The sequence below is a fragment of the Benincasa hispida genome, chromosome 8, assembly GCF_027475165.1.
Source record: "Benincasa hispida cultivar pf3 chromosome 8, pf3_genome.v1.1, whole genome shotgun sequence".
Taxonomy (NCBI): domain Eukaryota; kingdom Viridiplantae; phylum Streptophyta; class Magnoliopsida; order Cucurbitales; family Cucurbitaceae; genus Benincasa; species Benincasa hispida.
Window position 1 is genome coordinate 56,452,369 of NC_143485.1, and position 20,452 is coordinate 56,472,820.

Here is a 20,452-nt window from a genome sequence, read left to right on the forward strand (position 1 = left end):
ATAAATTTTCCTAATCTTCTTCACTATGTTAAATCCCAAATTAATCAGTTCCCAATGTCGAAATCATTGTTAATGTTGGCGGGCAGGGACAGTTACAAAATCAACTCACCTCCAAACCATTGTCAATGTTGGTTCTGTTATTCGTACCATTCGTTATTTGAAAAGTTGTGTGGGTCAAGATTTCTTCTTAGTTTCATTTGTATTCTCTCTCTAACAGGTTAGTGTGATTTTTATTAGAGAATTGTCCCTTGACTTGACGTTCTCTTATTGGACGGCTTATATTATTTCTTGGTAGTTCTTCTATCTCCTATCGGATGGCTTGTATTATTTCTTGGTGGTTCTTCTATCTTTTGGAAAATCAATGGGTAGCAAATGGTGTCTCGTTCATTAGTCAAGAATGAGTGTCGCTCTATGATTTCTTTTACATCTTAACTCAAGTGGCTTAAAGTGTTACTCTGAGTATTGGGGTAGATCAGTATTACATATTGCTCAACATCCTTTTTTTTATGAAAGCACAAAATACATCGAGGTACAATGTCATTATATTCACAATGCAATTCAAAAGGACGCCATTGCTATATGTCTTGTCATTACCAATGAGCAACTTGGAGATATCTTTATGAAGGCTTTAAGGAAAACAACTTTTTTTATCTTCTTCGCAAGTTGGGCATTTGTGTGATACCCACACTCCAATTTGATGGGTATTAGAAAATATATTTTCGTATGGGATTTGTAAATATATTTTCATATATGATTTATAAACATTTTCTATTTAATATTTTTTAGACAAATTTTATTTTTGGTCCAAAATTAGATTGTAGGTATATATTGATCTTATGGTGCGTTTACCTATCCATTTGAGATTTAGGTTGCAGTCGTAATTGGATTGCATTATAAAATATATGTGTTGTAATGGCAATCAAATAACATTTGATGGTGTTTACTAATGTGTAATAGAAATTGGTCCAACCATTTTACTCTATATCTCTAATGCGAATGAAATTTGAATGGATTACCATAATGCCCTTTTGTATTTTTAATTAATTTTATGATTCCCTCCTTATTTTTTATACTTATTTTTTTAAAATTTTATTTAGTAATTAAAAATTTATATTTTATAAAACTTAATCCCCATACCAAAAAAAAAAAAAAAAAAAACAAATCTAGGATTTAAAATTACTAAATATTAATTATATTAAATTTAGTTTATCTAATTTAAGTTTGTGTTTTGTTGTTGATTTGTCTTTTTAAAATAATCTTGATATATATATTTTAAAACAAAATCTTTTTTATGATATAAAATTTTAAACCAAAGCAAGAAATAGTTAGCGTCTGACTCTAGTTTTGGCCATAGAGTTAGAGTTGGAGTAACAACGAGATCAAATAGGAGCGAGAGGGTGATGGAGAGGAAGAGAATAATTCAACAATGAAACTGCGAATAAACTAGAACTCAAATTCAAGAATTGAAGCCCGAAAAGAACATAACAATAATCTTACTCTGCAATCTTAAACCAATGAGAGAAATACCTAGTGTGCCTGGTTTTGACCACTAATCAGGAAGAGTTGGAGAAGGAGCGAGAGTGAGAGCGAAATAAAGGATAAGAGAGAACATGATGGAGCGTGAGAGAGGAATTGATCAATGAAATCGTGGATCAACAAGAATTTGAATTCAAGATTAGAAGCCCAAGCTTTACGAGTTTTGATGGTTTTGTTGATGGTATTTAGAAGAGAAGAAAGAAGGACGGGTTTACTACAAGAATTTTCACCTTTCCCCACACAAAAAAAAAAAAACAAAAATGTCGGGATAGGCTATGCCAACACATTTTTTTTGCGTCGGCATTATCATCGTCGTATCTATGTCGGAAGAATTTTCTCACGATGAAAACTATTTTTGTGTACATAAATACCATCTTTGCAATGAAATTGTTTGCATCGGCATATGTGTTTTCCCAACAAAATACAATTTGCGTTGGCAAAAGCATATTTCTAAACAACAAAAAATTTCAGTTCAACATACAGATTTCTGCCAACGTTTATTTGCGTTAGCATAAGTTATTTATAATTTTATATATTTTTTGTAACAATTAAATAACCAAAATTTTATTTTCTTAGTACCTAATTATGCACAAACAAAAATTAATCTTCAAACAAATCAAATGGGGAAAAATATAATAAAAGTAAGCTTATATATTTAAAAATAAGACTAATATTCAATACACAAGTTATAAAATTCTACGAACAAAAACTGTTATACAATTAAATTTGAGCTTTTCTAGCTTCTTACAAATTCCCAACACAACCCCCCCCAAAAAAAAAAAAAGTTTAATTCCTTAAGCCAAAATACCCTAAGCCCAAATAAGTGAGATACTAAACCAAACTAAGTAATTATCTCTAAATTTTCTCGCAATGTCCAAAAAATGATCTTTAAGAATTTACACGAACAACCTGAAATAGGAAAAACAAATATTATGAAAGATTTCTTAAAGTCAACAAAGAAAAATGCACAAAAAGATCTTAACAATCACACAAAGACTTAAACAAAATGTTTAAGATGGTTATGAGGAATGATCTCTCTCAAGCTACAAACATGTCGTCAATGTTCATAATTAAAACATGGACACCACAAACAACCATTTTACTATCTAAAATGTGAGTAAAATGATAATAATTAAGACATGAACCCCTCCCCCACACTACGAGCATGTTGTAAATCCATTTAAACAAATAGATAAACGCCCCTTAAACCTCCACAAATATTGGATGCCTACCAATAAGCCGACAACAAAGTTCCTTTAAAGTGCACAATTAGGTTTTAAGATAATCTAAAACACAATTACAACATATACATCCCTTCCCTTCCCCCTCCCATGCTACGAACGTGTCTTAGTTTCACTTAAACACCATTTAAACCTAGAAAGTAACAATAAATACATAAAAAACATCAAAGTGAATCCCTCTCCTCTAAATCCACCTAAATTTCTTTCAAGTTTAAACCCGTCATTCGATAGTCCTAAAAACATATAAAAAAAATTCTCGGATCCCTACAAATAAATCAAGAACAAAGTTCCTTTAAAGTGCACAATTAGGCTTCAACATAATCTAAAAAGAAATTACAACATATACATTCCCTCCCCCCTCCCCCCAAACTACGAACGTGTCCGAGTTCCACCTAAACGACATTAAAACAACAAAAGAGTAACAAATGCATAGAAAACATCAAAGTGAATCCCTCCCCCCTAAATCCACCTAAATTTATTTCAGACTAAACCCATCATTCGATAGTCCTAAAAGCATATAACTCAACTCTTGGATCCCTACAGATAAGCCAAGAACAAAATTTCTTTAAAGTACACAATTAGGCTTCTAGATTATCTAGAAAACAATTACAACATATACATCCCTCCTCCTACAAGCTATGAATGTGTCCTAGTTCCACTTAAACGCCATTAAAACCATAAAATAGTAACAAATGCATAGAAAGTGTTGAAGTGAATCCCTCCCCCTTGAATCCACCTAAATTTCTTTCAAAACTAAACCCGTCATTCGATAGTCCTAAAAGCATATAACTCAACTCTCGAATCCCTACAAATAAGCCAAAAACAAAGTTCCTTTAAAATACACAATTAGGCTTTTAGATAATCTAAATAACAATTATAATATATACATCCCCCTCCCCCAAGCTACGGACGTGTCCTAGTTTCACCTAAACGCCATTAAAATCACAAATTAACAACAAATGCATAGAAAGCGTCAAAGTAAATCTCTTCCCCCCCTAAATCTACCTAAATTTCATTCAAGACTAAACTTGTCATTCGATAGTCCTAAAAGCATATAACTCAACTCTCGAATCCCTACAAATAAGCCGAGAACAAAGTTCCTTTAAAGTGCACAATTAGGCTTCTAGATAATCTAGAAAACAATTACAACATATACATCCCCCCTCTTCCAAGCTACAAACGTGACCTAATTCCACCTAAACGCCATTAAAACCACAAAGTAGCAACAAATGCATTGAAATTGTCGAAATGAATCCCTCCCCCCTAAATCCACCTAAACTTTTTTTCAAAACTAAACCCGTCATTCGATAGTCCTAAAAGCATATAAATCAACTCTCGGATCCCTACAAATAAGCCAAGAATAAAGTTCCTTTAAAGTGCACAATTAGGCTTCAAGATAATCTAAAAAATAATTACAACATATACACTCTCTCCCCCCTCTCCCTCAAGCTACGAACGTGTCCTAGTTCCACCTACCATTTAAACCAAAAAGTGGCAATAAGTACACTAAAACACACATATTTAAAATGACTACCATAACTGCAGGATAGCCACAAAATAACAAATGAAGTTCCTAAATCCACTAAAATGTTCATATTTGAAGTGGCTACCATAACTGCAGGATACCACACAACAACCAAATTAAGTTCCTAAATCCACTAACCAAGAACTGAAAGTTGTCATAACGTACCTAGTTGTTCGAAGGTCCATCTCCTTGTTTTTGCACAGCTAACTATCTTTTTATTTCAGTCAATTGATCTTGAAAACCCGAAACTATTGACTTCAACATGACATTTTCCTCCTTTAAGCTTGTCACCTCCGCCTCAATCTTTTCATACTTATTCCCAATATCTTTATCAATTTATGAGGAGTGTATGTTTTCTTTTAATGACTTTTGCCCATGCATGTTTTCATCGGGATAAATACGTCTATGCCAATGAAAATGGATGTGTCGGGAAAAAAAGTATCAGAACAGCTAAAAATTCTTGTAATGATAATATAGGGATTGAAAAAAAAGAAAGTGAAGTATTCATTGAAAGTTCTAGGATGAAGAGAAAAAATATATATAAAGTTTGATAATTTTGGGTTTATTTTTGGTTTTTAGAAGAAAGAGTAGTGTGTTCTAGATCAAACCGAGTTGTACATACCAAGGGAAAGGCAAGGAAAAGGTATGTCAAAAATTTAGGTGGTCCCACGTAATTCATCCATTGTAATTGGATTGACACCTGGGAGAGGATTGCAAGAATGGGTATATCAAAATGTGGGCCCTACCAATACTTTATATTTATGAAATTAGGTAAATAGCCATGCAGCTTGGACAAATGGCCAAAACATAATGTAAAGAAAAATAACCAAACAGATTTTTGTTTGTGAAAATGATCCATCTACTAATTTGCATATTATTTAAAATTTAGCAATGGACAAAAATAGTTCTACTGTCAAATCCCTATAAATATGGAGTATTTCAAACAATTATAACAATCTAAAATAAGATCTAATAAACTAAACTACCTAAATCTTCTAAATTTAAATTTTTTAATCTACTTATTGTGTGAAGCAAAAAAAAATAATAATAATAAAACAGCACTATATCAAACCTAACTTTAGTTCTTAAACAAGAATAATACCACTAAAACAAAAATTAAAAAGCTACACCTTTATGGTCGAATACATTAGCTATCAAATGAAGTTGGCCTCATACTAAGCTCAACAAATACCTTCTACTCCAGTTAAAAAAATTTCATATGCTATCACACATATTACAAGCAACTTAATATGCTTGTAAATTAAAATATAATTAATATGCTTCCACCACTCTAACATTATAATTAATTAAATTTTCATGAATCTAATTCATATGAATTAAATATTTGAATCTCATTCAAATATCTCTCTCTAATATAATAATTAATTAAATCTTCATGAATCTAATTTACATGAATTAAATATATTCAAATATTTTTCTCTAAGATAATTTGAACTATAGCTCACATCTATAATTAGTTTTATATTAATCACATTAATATACAAATTTCTCATTGATTTGAACAATTTAAATCATTCCTCATAGCTAACAAGGGGACTTGGTGGACCTACAGATCAGAAGCTCCAACGATGTGAGATTAATTGTCTAAACTCATTTACCAAATTAATCAACATTTGTTGACTGTGGGTACACTCTACTAAAGACCCACAACTGCATTCATCTTGCTGCAAATATATTTCTGTGTCCATGGATATAAATCAATAATAGCAAGTTAGTCCTTCATGAGTGTTCGTAACACCAACTGGGTCAATTTATCGTTTTACCCTTGAGTTACCTCTGTATCCTTAATTACCAGTGTTTCTCTAATGAACAACCTATTTACCAACCATTAAATAGAAATCGGCCCTCTCGGGTCAATGAGAGGATATGGCTCGTTGTTCAAGTTTTGGAGACACTAGTTAAGGGAACACTCAGCTACTTACCCTAAAGTCAGGTAGGCTTATTGAGTAAGCAAACTGGACACTCTCACCCATACAAATTAAAAGACAACCCCTCGTGTACAGGAGGAGTTCATAATACATTTAGGATTAAGACTAAGTTGTCTAGGTCATCCTATTGAAATAGAAACCTAACTAGTCAATGTTATTACATCTAATGGTTATTATTTCGTGGTTCGGTCTTATGAAAACTCATTGCATAGGATACCCCCACTTGTATGTCACCTACATGAACACATTGGATCATTGCATTTATATCAAATACAAAGTGAGTCATATCCATAGTGTCATCAAGATAGGTTCCCAACCTTATCCATATACTGACCCTTTAGATTGTATCTTGAACATTGATCCCTATATGTCTCACATACTATCCAAGACTCATAAGACAACCTTAAATGTTAGTTTATTTGATTTAGGGTTATTAAGAAAAAATAGAATACAACACAATCAATAATATTTATTGAAATAATATCGAAAACTCTTTATTGATGACAACAATTATTTACATTTACTATCTGTGAGTTTTAGGACATAAAACCCAACATTATAGCCATATTTTGCCAGTAATTCTCATGTAAATATCTTGTATTAACAAGAATCTTGGTCATATTTTATTGTTAATTCCAACAAAAAAAAATATGTAATACGCTAACAAATCTATCAAGTCATGAAAATGAAAATAATTTATACCCAACAAACCTTGAATCATAGGATTTTTCCCCTTCACAGAATTTTCAAGGATGTATTTATGTGGCCCATGTTGAGAACTCGAGCAGAACAAACTGTATTTCGATGTAAATACATAATATGTGTATTTTTGGAGTTTGCAGTGTTAATAAAAAATATGTGTACTTTTTCACTTCCATTAGTTAGATCTAGCTTGTATGAATTGGACTTGTGGGTTGGTGGATGAGGCTTTCTTCTAAATGAAAAGACAAGAACCGACCAAGTAATGCTTTTTGGTTGCTTTTGTGGGCTTTAGGCCTCATTAGGCTTGGGCTTGTCCCAGCCCATGGGCCTTTTCTACGTACACCCCACCACAGTGTCTCCTCAAAACTGTACTCAATTAATATCTCCTTAAAAAGTTTCTAAAACTACTATAATCCTCAACATCTTGAACCTGTACTTAATCAATTATAAAGCATTCTCTAAACTTTTAATCTCAACCACTATAAAATTAAGAGAATAAGAAAAAAAAAAAACATTCCTAATTTAGACGTCGGTGAAGTTGTTTTAATGCAAGCTAAACGTGCCCATCAGTTAGCTTTTCTTGGAAGGCCCGAGAACATATAAATCAAATCAAAATTATAAATTGTCCACATCTTCTGAACTACATTAAATCCCAAATTAATCAGTACCCAAATATCCAAGTCATTGTCAATGTTGGCCAGCAGAGGCACCTACAATATTTATTTTCTTCTCCATTATAATCTAAAAACATCCTATTCCTAACCAATTTAATTGCTTTCAAGACAATATCTCAATTTATATCCTTAAACTTTTATGGTTATATCAATTTAAATCATAAACCTTTCATAAGTGTATCGAAATAAAACATAATAGATAGTTTAAATTGATACAATTAAGAAACTTGACAGTTATAAAAGTTTTGGTTTTACATGGTTGTGAATTCATATATATTTTTTTTTACGTAAACACACCAAATAATTCATGTAACTTGTAATACATAAAGCTAAATATTATTTTGAGTTAAGTTAATGATAATAAGGTCAAAACAATTTCAAACTTATCCCAAAAAGAATGGAAAAAAACCTACAAAAGGCTAAAATCTTCACGGGAAATTTGGCCTTATTTAGAGGGTTGACAAGGAAATGAGTGGCTCCGCCGTGTTGAATCAAAACAAGTCCAACAACACAACTTGACATGCAAACGCACTCGCCTGCTCTCTTTGAATTTTTTTGAGCATTAAAAGCTTTCCCATCATATTTTCAATTTTATATACATTTTTTTCCCCTTCAAGAGGGCCTTTAAATAAATATCCAATCTTCTTCCCTTTCCCTACTCAAATATCTTCCCTCCATTTTCTTCTCATTTCCACTTTGCTAATCTCTCTTCCTTTACAAATATCCTTCTCCATGGTTTCTCTCTCCCTCTTTCATTCTCTCTATTTTTCTCTATTTTCTTTCTGTATTTCCCTTTAACTTGTTCTTGAATCTCTTTGCAGGCTCCTCAAACACTGGATGGTCTCACCTATGAAGAGGTTAATCTTAATTTTATGTTGAAATGTCTTGAATTTGTTGTTTTCGTTTTAAATTTTTACTTCGATGTGTTACATATATATACACCCTAATCCAAGGGCATGTTTGAAATATTTTTTTAATTATTTAAAATATACTCTTTTTTTAATATTTAGAAAAATCATTTGAAACAGTCTTAAATTTTTAGTTCAAGTTAGTGGTAAGATAACAAGGCTGTTGTATGTAAATTTATTGCTTTAAATTTCAAAAAATACTTAGGTGCATTTGGAGTAGTATCTATCTTTGTACATTCTACTAAATTGTCCAATCATAATTTTTTATTTTTTTGATGCGAATGATGAAAGAGGGTACATAGAGATGTGCGTATCGAGCATCCAAATATTACTCTTAATTTTTCTTTGGTTAACTAGTGATTTGACTGTTGATCTCGTTATTAATTTGCAGGATTATATATTGAACTCACGTGGGGTGAAGCTTTTCACGTGCAAATGGCTTCCAAAGGACAAGGAGCCAAAGGGTTTGATCTTCATCTGTCATGGCTATGCAATGGAATGCAGCATCACCATGAATAGTAAATACACAAACTTTATCTTCTTCCACCAATTCCAAATATTAAGACCAAATTGTAAAACTCTGCCCTGTGCTTTCATTTGAATTATAGGCACTGCAATTCGGCTGGCACAGGCAGGTTTTGCAATCTATGGGATTGATTACGAAGGCCATGGAAAATCAGATGGCTTGCAAGGCTATATTACAAGCTTTGATTATGTGGTGGATGACTGCTCCAATTACTTCACAGAAATTTCTGGTATCTTCTCTACTCAAAAGATTCAATTTTTATGGTTTTTTATTGAAAATTTTTATATGGGTCGTCATTAAAAACATTGTTTTCTAATACCCAGAAAGGAAGGAGAATAAAGGGAAAATGAGATATCTGTTAGGGGAGTCAATGGGAGCAGCAGTGGCTCTGTTATTGCATAGAAAGAAACCAGATTATTGGGATGGTGCTGTCTTAGTTGCACCTATGTGTAAGGTATGCCCCAATTTTTCTGCTTCTGTTTTAAAATGAATTGGATTTGGATCGATGGATGATTTAAGATGATATTTGAGCAGGTGATCCATGAAGGTCTGTGTTCAAACTTTGCGATGCTATTTTCTTCCCAATTAATATTTATTTCCACTTGTTTGATCTTCTCTTAATATTTCAAGCTCACAGGTGAGTAAGAGTGCTAGATAATATAATATTAAATTAGTGTTTCATCTATCGACTTAAGTTTTTGGGGTTAATTTGTTATTTAAGATGGTACTAGACAAATTTAATATTATATGGTTGAATCTGTTTCTTTAATTTGAGGATTCAAAATTTCCCCTGTTTTTGGCAGATTGCAGAGGATGTAAAACCAAGTCCAATAGTTGTAAATATACTGACAAAGCTTTGCAATGTTATACCCACATGGAAAATAATTCCAACCCAAGATATCATCGATGTTGCTTTTAAAGTTCCTGAGATTAGACATCAGGTAATATTTATTAATCTCCACCGTTTTTAGAAATATAGAAGTGTTTACTAGAACTCTAACTTATATTGATCAATTCATGATGAAATTAACAGATCAGAACTAATCCTTACTGTTACAAAGGGAGGCCTCGCTTGAACACGGGCCATGAACTCCTCAGGATCAGTCTAGATCTTGAGCAAAGACTCGAAGAGGTTCGCCGTTTTTCGTCGTTTGAATTAATCTCACATTTTTAAGTTTTTGTGTTTGGTGGTGGTTTATCAGGTGATATGTTTTAATTAAGCAGGTTTCATTACCGTTCATAATCCTCCACGGAGAGGAAGATCGAGTGACCGATGTGTCGGCGAGCGAGCAACTCCATGAGAAGGCATCGAGCTGGGACAAGACCTTGAAGAAATATCCAGAGATGTGGCATGGATTGCTATATGGAGAGACAGATGAAAACATTGATGTTGTATTTGCAGACATGATTGCTTGGTTGGATGAAAGATGTGCTTTGGGAAATTCAAGGATAGAAAAACAACTCAAGACTGAATGTGATGATCTCCAAACCAAATGATTTCAGAGTTTTCATGTTCTGTATATGTTTTTTCTGATTGTGGCAAAGTTCTTTTCTTATGATATTTGTAAAGTTTACATATAAGGTGCAAACAAAATGTAAAAGTGCAAACAAAATGTAAAAGTGAAATATGTACGATATACTAAATCAAGTTCATTGAAATATATGGTGTGTTTAAAGAGTTTGTGTATGTGAGGTCTAAAAAACATCAATTTCGTATCTTATTAACTAGTTACATTATGCTAGTGGTACTTAAAGAGTGGTACTTAAGGAGTTAGATGTAACTACAAGGGTAGGACGGTATTTTGACCCAGCTGTAGTTATGAGAAGTTTTTAAAGGGTGATCGTTCTATTGATTGGTTATATCCATGGATACAAAATAAATCTATAGTACGAAGAGTGCATTCATCGATCTAAAAAATGTAGAAGGAAATTTTCCAAGGTAAGATAGGGAAAATAAGTTAATTGAGCTCAAAAATGAATCTAGAATTTTGGTTTGAATAAACAGGTAGTTGCTTAGGATGAGCAAGCAAGCAGCTTGAAAGGTCAGGTAGATGTGCTGGTGGACGCTCACACGAAAGGCTAAGTTTTTATGCATGTACTGGGTTAGGTTGTGTGCAAGGACGTGCTGAAGTGCGCTAGGTAGTGCGAGTAAGCGCGCAAGGCTGGGAGCGTAAGGTTGCACTAAGTGTGCGTGGGTGTGCACCTAGGTGAGCACATAGGCAAGCATTGCCACATGATTGGTGCTAGTTGGCTGCATAGTTTAGTATTAAAAACCAAGAAAATTCTAAGTGTTGAATGCATAAGAGAGGTATGCATTGAGCTAAAAGATGATGATCTAAGTTAAATGTTATGCTGATTTAGGTGGGTTAGTATCATAAGGAGACAAATGGCATTTTCTAAACATGTTTATCATTTCCACAGGGTTAATGCCAATAGAAGAAGCCTGTCAACCCTAGGAGGAATGCCTAAGGCTGTGAGTGAAATGATAATTTCCAAGCAAACTAAGATTTAAAGGGCTATTAACGCATGCTAGTTTAGCATGTTCAAGTATTTATATGCTTTATGTTACAAGCATATGTTAGATGTTCATGGCTATGTATAGATGTTTAAGCATACATTTTATGTTACTATGCTTTTATGTATACATGTTTTTAATGAGTAAGTTTTATGATGTACCCAATATTGAAGGACAGTGAGATTGAGAAAGTATCCGAGCCATAGTACCTAAGATATGATGGTACTTAGTTATTACCACGTGCCCGTAGGTAGAGTTGACGTAGGTAGTATTGAGGATACTCCACAACTAAGGATGGACATTGAAGGATTGAGTGAAAGGGTTCTCTCTCAACTAAGGATACATATGTTTAATGTTTCTAACTGTCTCATGTTTTAAAGTTTTAAGTATGAGTTTGCTTGGTAGTTTTCAGTCTAAAGCATGATGTTTATGTTAATTGGTCACTCACTGGACTAGTAGCTCACTCGTTTTAAATGTTTTTCCTCCTTTTCAGGTAGTGGTCATCTCCCCAGAGTTAACTGCACTGTTTCTCTACCACTCGAAGACTCCAGTTAAAGATTAAGGAAAAAAGAAGTTTTAGGTGGTTACATGTAAATGTCTATACATATGTACGTTCATGTTAGGGACTAGGATTAAATGTTATGACCCACTGAACTTTGTTTCTGTATATGTTGTAATTATGTTGTTTGTTGAAACTTGAGTGTTGCTGAGGTTGTTTTAGGTTCTTTAAAATTATTGAATGTTGAGTTTGTATTTCCAGAGTTTCCTAAGTAGGTTAGGATGTTAGTTAAGCAGTAAGTGCCATAAAAGATTGATAATTGCTGTCATTACATTCTTTTTTGAACTAAGTGGGTAAATTGGGAGGGGGTGTGATAATTTGGTATCAGAGCATAAGGTTTTGGGGAAAAGAGAGAGTTCATGCATTAGTTTAGGTCCATATTGTGAGTCCCTAACATATGTACTTTATAATTAGTTAAAGATGTCGAGAAGAAGTGGTAGGTGGAGCAAGTAGACGACAGAAGGGGGCCCTGACCCTACCATTAGAAATCCTAAAGTCCAAGGGGACCCAAACAAGAGAGAAGGTAGAGATCCTGTAGTTGAAGAAACAACTTCAAAGGGTGAGTTGAGTACTCTGCAGGTAGAAGCAGATCCTCAGCTAAAAGATAGAGTGTTTGATAGGATCGCCTAAAGGTTGACAGCAAGTGTAGGATCCGTACAGGTAGATCCAGAAACGAATTATGGCATCAAGAGGCTCAAAGCCTTAGGTGTGACGAAGTTTGAGGGTGCCACAAATCCAACAGATGCTAAGATTTGGCTAGATTTGATTGAGAACTGATTTAATGTGATTAGATGTCCTGATGACTGTAAGGTCGGTGATGTGTTCTGTTCAGGTAATGAAATAATAATGCTTATGAGAATTAAATGCTAAGTTTTCTTTAGCCAAACCCAAGTGCAAATCTGATCAATGTTCCTGGTGAGTCCAGGGTCAAACGCAGGGATTGCTCATAAGTATGCGATGAAACTAAAAATATGATCTTTGCGTGTGTTAAAAATGTTCAAAAGAGTGAATAAGTAAACTTAAACTTAAGTATGCGATGGGGACTATGTCTAAAGTGAAGCAGCATAAATCGAATAACAATTATGCAATAAAAGGGTTGAGAATAACTTTCACTAATATTTTCTAAACAACTGAATGAAATATGCGATCAAGCTATACCCTCAATGTTACAACGAGCACTTCTCAGTGTTTTTTGCCCCATTATCTTATCTCTAAGATGCATGCGATAGGTGTAATATGCAGAGAATGTACTTATTTCTAATGAACATTTTCTCTTGTTTTATGAGGTTTTGTTCTAAATTCTCTCAAACTTAGATTAGCTTTACTTAAAAAAATTTCTCATTTGATTCAAGCAACAAATATAAGCATGCATAAAACAAATTGATCACATGATTCCTCCAGTTATTTAGTCGTGTTAGCTACAATCTTCCTAACCCATAAAGCGATTAAGCTATGCATGATATTGGTTGAAATGATAGACAAGATGTATAATAAACATGTATTTATACTGAAATTCTGAATTTTTCAATACAAGAAATACAATACAAATACACAAAAAGAGAAAGGGTCAGAGAATCAAGCTGTGGTTCACAATTCTTACTTCCTATGGCTTGTTCTTACAGCTACTTCCTTATATAATCGAACAAAATAATCTTCTTCCTTCCTTAGAGTCCTAAGCTCTCATCAAGGAGTTTTTATGGAAGAATGATAGGGGTTTCAAGCAGAATCCCTTCTTAGGGTGTTCTTCTTGTCTCCCATAATGTATCCCCTAGTATAACAAGAACTTCGAGTTTAGAATTCTAACAACTAATGACTAACTCCTCTCACTATTCATATATCTATATCTATTTTTTGCATGGCATTTGCATGGGTATTTATAGGCGTTCATGGTCACTACTTTTCTTAAGCTGATGATTACGTTGATGGGGCGCATTAAATTCCATATCCTGATGTGCTAACTACAACGTGGCAATGGTTCATTAAATCTTCAACAAAGCTTTCCTGTCGGCCACCAATGCAACTTGTGATGTGACACCCACCGCCTAAGTCATGTCATGCCTCATTGCTTGCAGTCTATGCGATTGTCTTCATTTTCTTCTCAGGTCACTTCTTTATTTGAACGCATTAATAAGCATGCGATCACGCGATCATCAGACTTTAGAAGGGTATACTGCACAGAAGTGGCGAGAATTAGTCTGGAATTTAAATATGTTAGGCGTTAGAAGTAAGTGATCGCATGCCTTGCTTTTTGTATAAATTTATTGCAAAATTTATCCAAGTTGCCAATCGGGTTAGCAGTGTTCTTATTACAAAAAGCCGAAGGAATCCTTTAGAGGCTATGACCTGGCTAGAGTTTAGGAAATCTTTTGAAGATAAATATTATCCTAGCTCTTTTAGAGAAGTTAAGAGGGTGTGTTTCTCAGACTTGTTCAAGGATTGATAACGGTCGTTAAGTATAAACAGAAATTTATGTAGCCGTCTCAATATGCTCTTCCAATTATAGAAGAAGATAAAGATAGATGCAAGAGGTTTGAAAATGGTTTGAGGATGAAAATCCATACTCTAGTCATTTCTACAACTAACTGGATGAATTTCACTCAGTTAGTCGAGAAAGCTATTAGAGTTGAGAGAAGCCTAGGAAATATGGATCAGGTGTAGAAAGGAAAAGAGGAGCAACAGAAAGCTTCAGCGGGATAGAGAGGTAAGAGTTTCAGGTCTCATTTCTCTAGACAGTCAGCTATGAAAAGACAGGGAGACGTGAGCCAGCAGGGTTCTAATAGGAAGAGATCGAGACCTACAGCTGGTTCAGTTAGTAGATCAGGTTTTAAACGTGCTAGCGAGTCTATAGCTAGTACAGGTGAGAAACCTCTATGTGTGAACTGTGGTAAGCATCATCTGGGATGTGTTACAGTAGAAAAACGTTTTTTTCCAATGTGGACAGATAGGCCTATTCAAGAAAGAATGTCCTAAGTTAGCTCCTGGAACTCAGGTAGAACGGAGGGTGACTTCTCAAACAATGGATCAGCTGAAGGCAACTGGAGCCAAAGGTAAGGCTTCCAGTGGAGCTAAATAGAAAGAAGTAGAAGGATGATCTCAGTAACAAGGTAAAGTGTTTGCAGTGGCCCACAAGGAGGCATAAGAGGCACCAGATGTTGTGACTGGTAAAGTAACTCTATGTAACCAGTTTACTTATGTATTACTTGATTCTGGTGCTACACACTCATTCATATCTTGCATGTTTGCACCACATATAGATAGAATGATTGAAAGCATGCTTGAGGACTTGTTCATCTCTACGCCTGTTGGAGATGTTTTAGTAGTGCATGAGTATTATAGGAACTATGAGGTAGTCTTTAACAACTAGAGTTTATGGGTAGATCTGATTCCATTAGAATTACTCGAGTTCAATGCTATTTTAGGCATGGATTTCCTTATTAACTATCATGCATTTGTTGATTTTTTTAAGAAAGAGATAGTGTTTAGAAGCATAGGAAAACATGAGGTATTTTTTGTGGGAAGAAAAAGACTTCTCCTTAATGATTTGATATGAGCAGTTAAAGCTAGAAAGCTGTTGAGCAAATGATGTATTTCCTACCTAGCACATGTGGTTGTTTCACATGATAAAAACTTAAAGCTTGAAGATGTGCAAGTTGTATAGGAGTTTCTTGATGTGTTCCCTGAAGAGTTGTCAGGATTGCTACTTAACAGGGAAGTCGAGTTTACTATTAACCTGATGTAGGTACAACACCTATTTCACAGGCACTGTACAGGATGGCACTGGTTGAGTTAAAGGAGCTGAAGGTGCAGTCACAGGAGTTAGTTGATAAGGGGTACATTAGACCCAATGTGTCACCCTGGGGAGCACCGATTTTATTTGTAAAGAAGAAGAATGGCACTCTCAGGTTGTGTATAGATTACAGGCAGTTAAATAAGGTAACGATCAGGAATAAGTATCCTTTATCCCATATAGATTATCTTTTTTATCAGTTAAAGGGAGCCACAGTGTTCTTAAGATAGATTTGAGATTAGGATACCATCAATTGAAGGTAAAGGAAGTAGATGTTCCAAAGACTGCCTTTAGGACCAGAAATGGGCATTATGAGTTTTTAGTAATTTCATTTGGCTTGATGAATGCCCCTACGGTATTCATAGACCTTATGAATAGGATATTTCATTCCTATCTTAATCGATTCGTGATTGTCTTTATTGATGACATTCTAGTATATTCCAGTAGCAGGGAAAAGCATGTGGAACATCTGAGGATGGTGCTTCAGATGCTGTTAGAAAAGAAGTTGTATGCTAAGTTCAGTAAGTGTGATTTCTAGCTAGATCAAGTTGTATTTCTAGGGCATGTAGTATCTATGGTAGGAGTTACTGTAGATCCCCATAAGACAGAAGCAATAGTGAACTGAGAGCAACCTATTACAGTATCTGAGGTACGTAGTTTCCTGGATTTAGCAAGTTACTACAAACGATTTGTGGAAGGTTTTTCTAGGATAGCTCTTCCATTGACTAGTCTGATCAGGAAAGATGTAAAGTTTGAGTGGTCTTTTAAATGTGAACGTAGTTTCCAAAAGTTTAAACGAAGATTAGTATTTGACCCAGTACTTACACTTCCTACTCCATATAAAGAGTTTGAGGTTTAATTTGATGCATCCCGACAGGGACTAGGATGTGTTTTAACGCAAGAGGTAGAGTGATAGTCTATGCTTCTCGAAAGTTAAAAAAGCATGAGTGTAATTACCTTACTCATAATCTGGAGTTAGCAACAGTAGTATTAGTGTTGAAACTGTGGAGGCATTACTTGTTTGGTAAACATTGCCATATATTCACTGGTCATAAGTGTTTAAAGTATATATTTGAACAGAAAGAGTTGATCTTGAGACAGAGAAGATGGTTAGAGCTGATCAAGGATTATGATTGTAGTATTGAGTATCATCTAGAGAAAGTGAATATAGTGGTAGATGCTCTAAGCAGGAAGTCATGAACGACAATAGATACTCTCTATTCAGTACGAGATTTATTATTGCAAGAGTTGAGAAATGCTAATATTGTTCTAGCAGTTAATCAAGCAAGAAGTTTATTAGCTTCGTTTTAAGTACGACCTACCTTAGTTGATGATATTTTATATGAATAGTTAGGAGATTTTAGTCTCCAAATGATAGCTGAAGTGGTAGGTAGAAGTTAGAGGATAGACTATATGCCTAGAGTAGATGGAATGTTATTCAAGGCTGACAGGGTATGTGTGCCAAATGCGTTAGCATTGAAAAAGGATATTCTAAAAGAGGTGCATAGTTCAGCTTATGCTATGCATCCCGACAGTACGAAGATGTATAGAATGTTAAAGAGATCGTACTGGTGGCTTGACATGAAAAGAGATAGCAGAGTTCGTTGATAAGTGCTTGATATGCAAGTAGGTAAAGCCAGAATGATAGAGGCTAACAAGATTGTTTAACCCACTCCCAGTGCTAGAATAAAAATGGGACATTACGATGGATTTCCTATTTGGCTTACCTAGGAAGCCATCAGGTTATGATGGAATTTGGGTAATTGTTGATAGGTTGACTAAGACGGCTAAGTTCTTACCGATGAAGATCACTTTTACCCTAGATTTGTTGGCTAAGCTATATGTTGATAAGATAGTGAGCTAGTTTGGACCTGTAGGACGATAGTATTAGATCGAGATCCAAGGTTTACTTCGATGATCTAGTCTAATATATAGAAAGCTTTAGGTACTAAGTTATATTTTAGTACAGCTTTCCATGCTCAGAAAAATGGTCAGTCAGAGCGAACGATACAGATGTTAGAAAACATGTTAAGAGCATGTGTATTACAGTTTAAGGGAAGTTAGGATATGCATTTTTCGTTGATCGAATTTGCATATAATAATTGCTATCATCCAGTATTGGAATGGCTCCATATGAAGCTCTATATAGAAAACCTTGTAGGACATTTGGGAATGAGGCTGGAGAAAGGAAGTTGATAGGCCCAGAACTTATGCAGCAAACATCAAATAGTGTTAAGCTGTGGTAGGCCCAGAGTTTATCGTTGCCCGTAAAACCTTGCTACACAAATAAAATTTATAAATCATCGAACGGATTACTTATACTAACCAGTAGTACAAGAGGCAAGTCCAGAGTCGAACCTCAGGAAAGCGTGGAAGATTAGTTAATCAAAGCTTGCTTTTAGTTAAAGAGGTAAGGGGGGAGGGTTGGTGTGGATGAAATAGGAAAATGCATAAAAGAAATAATGTTCAAGAAAAGTAAAGATAGAAATGCAATTAATCGAGATGTCTCAGCTTAGAGGATTAGGTTCACCCAATGTAATTAAGATCATTGAACCAACATATGACTTAAACTTCTGGTTTATGCCTAGCCCAATTGATTGGAATCCCAACCGATGGTCCTAATTATCTAATTAATCGAAATGCATAGAAAATGAATCTGCTCCATACAAATTGATAAATTACATTAAGTTCTAGGGATGACGCTAAGATGAGTGTTCGAATTCCAACGTCTAGTCAAACATTCAATGTGGTTTCTCTCTAGGTTGATGTGAAATCCTGAATTTTATCTATGTAATTTAGGTTAATGCTTGGTTAATTAAGAAGATTGTAGGGGACTAAAAGAGAAGGATAATGCCTTAAGTATTGGAAAAATGAACCTTAAGGACTAAACGTTGAGTTTAGTGAAGTGGAAGTTTTGGGTAATAAAATTTAACGAAGTGTTGTAACAACAAATACCTAGTGTTGATTCATAGTATGCGACCAAGGTCAATTGAAGTTCAAATATGGTGCTTGGCAAGGCCCATGTTGGACGCATGAAGGCCCCATGCACTGGTAAGAGGCACGGCTAAGCTACGCATCATGCGTTGGAATGTGATGCTTGGCAAAGCAAAGTGTGAGCGCCAGGTAGTCATGCGATGGCATGAAGGCACCGGCCAAGCATTGGCATGAGTAGGCTGCTCATGCAATGGAAGGTGGTTAGGCATTGGCGACAGCTTAAAGCAAAGTGATAAGTTAGGCAGGCGCTGATGTAGGGCATGCAGCCAGGCAAGGCACTAGCGAACGTGCAGGAGTAGGCTGGTTGGCACAAGCGATGTGCATAGGGAGTGAGTGCTCGGACGCACGCGTGGAATCGCATGAGCAGGGGCGCAAGGCATCGAGTATGAGGGCGTTGGGGTGTTGAACGAAGAGTGAACGCATGGTTGCACAGATATGAGCGTAAGGCGCTAAGCGTGCAATGAAGCCATGCAATGGCTAGGTTGTTTTGAGGTCAAGAGAGGCCTCCTGAGTGCATATAGCAAGAATGGCCTAAGCGTGAAGGTTGTCGCTGGATATATGGTATGCGACAGCTTAAGTGGAGGAGTTGAGCGCATGCAATGAAGGCCATTGTGCACTAAGTAGAAGCTCATGCATTAAGTAAAGGCTATCGTGTATCGAGTAAAGGCCATCATGCATTTGCTTAGGCGTGAAAGTTGTCGCTAGATGTGTGGTATGCGACAGCCTAGGTGGAGGAGTTGAGCGCATGCGTATGCGATGAAGGCCATCGTGCACTAAGTAAAAGCCACCGTGCATCAAGAAAAGGCTATCATGTATTGATAAAGGCCATCGTGCATCGAGTAATGGCCAGATGCGAGTGAGGAACCACTTGGTTATTTTGTTTAAAGCTTGAGAAATTGAGGGATTATGTGGAAAGGGGAAAATTCAAGAAGGATAAGACAGAACTAAGTTTTTGATAAAGTTTGAGAAATCTAAGGTTTTGGGCTGTTGAATTGTGATTTGAGGGACAAAAGGTGGGAGATGCACCAACTACGTGTTGGACTTATTGAAATTAGGAACTGTCAGCTGGAAATTGAAGGATGGAATGGAAAGAGTTGAGGTGGGCGCACGTGAGGACATACAAAGTGAAGCATATACATTGGCTAAGGGAAAGGAAGACACTTCAGGGCCATTGTGGCAAAGGGTTGGTGTTGGCAGCACGAGGTGAAGGCACGTTGACATGCAATCAGGCTATAGGTGTCAAACTGGGAAGAACTTTGGATGCCTATAAATAGGGCAGGTCACAATCCACTAGTGCCATTTGAGTGATATTGGTAAGAGAGTCCTCAAAAGAAAGTATAGTGAAAGGTCCCGAGTTGCCGTCTCAATTGAAGTTCTGAAGAAAGAAGAGCTTGCATTAGTAGTCCAATGGCCAACTGATTGCATAGGCCTATCACCCAGCCCTGCCATACATCCTTGGCAGCATAAGCACTCACACGTATGCATTTGCAAGATGCATCAGGACGCACGCACGACAGCGCGTACGGACGCATCCTA

General features: G+C 35.4%; 1 protein-coding gene across 1 annotated transcript; it reads left to right on the forward strand.

Moving 5' to 3' along the window:
- Positions 1-7,995: 7,995 nt before the first annotated feature.
- Positions 7,996-10,748, forward strand: LOC120083215 (caffeoylshikimate esterase-like). Its single transcript, XM_039038872.2, has 8 exons — positions 7,996-8,362; positions 8,449-8,484; positions 8,927-9,053; positions 9,144-9,290; positions 9,385-9,515; positions 9,865-10,002; positions 10,095-10,193; positions 10,286-10,748. The coding sequence occupies exons 1-8, from the start codon at positions 8,360-8,362 to the stop codon at positions 10,556-10,558; spliced, it is 954 nt and encodes a 317-aa protein (XP_038894800.2). The 5' UTR covers positions 7,996-8,359; the 3' UTR covers positions 10,559-10,748.
- The last annotated feature ends 9,704 nt before the right edge of the window (positions 10,749-20,452 follow it).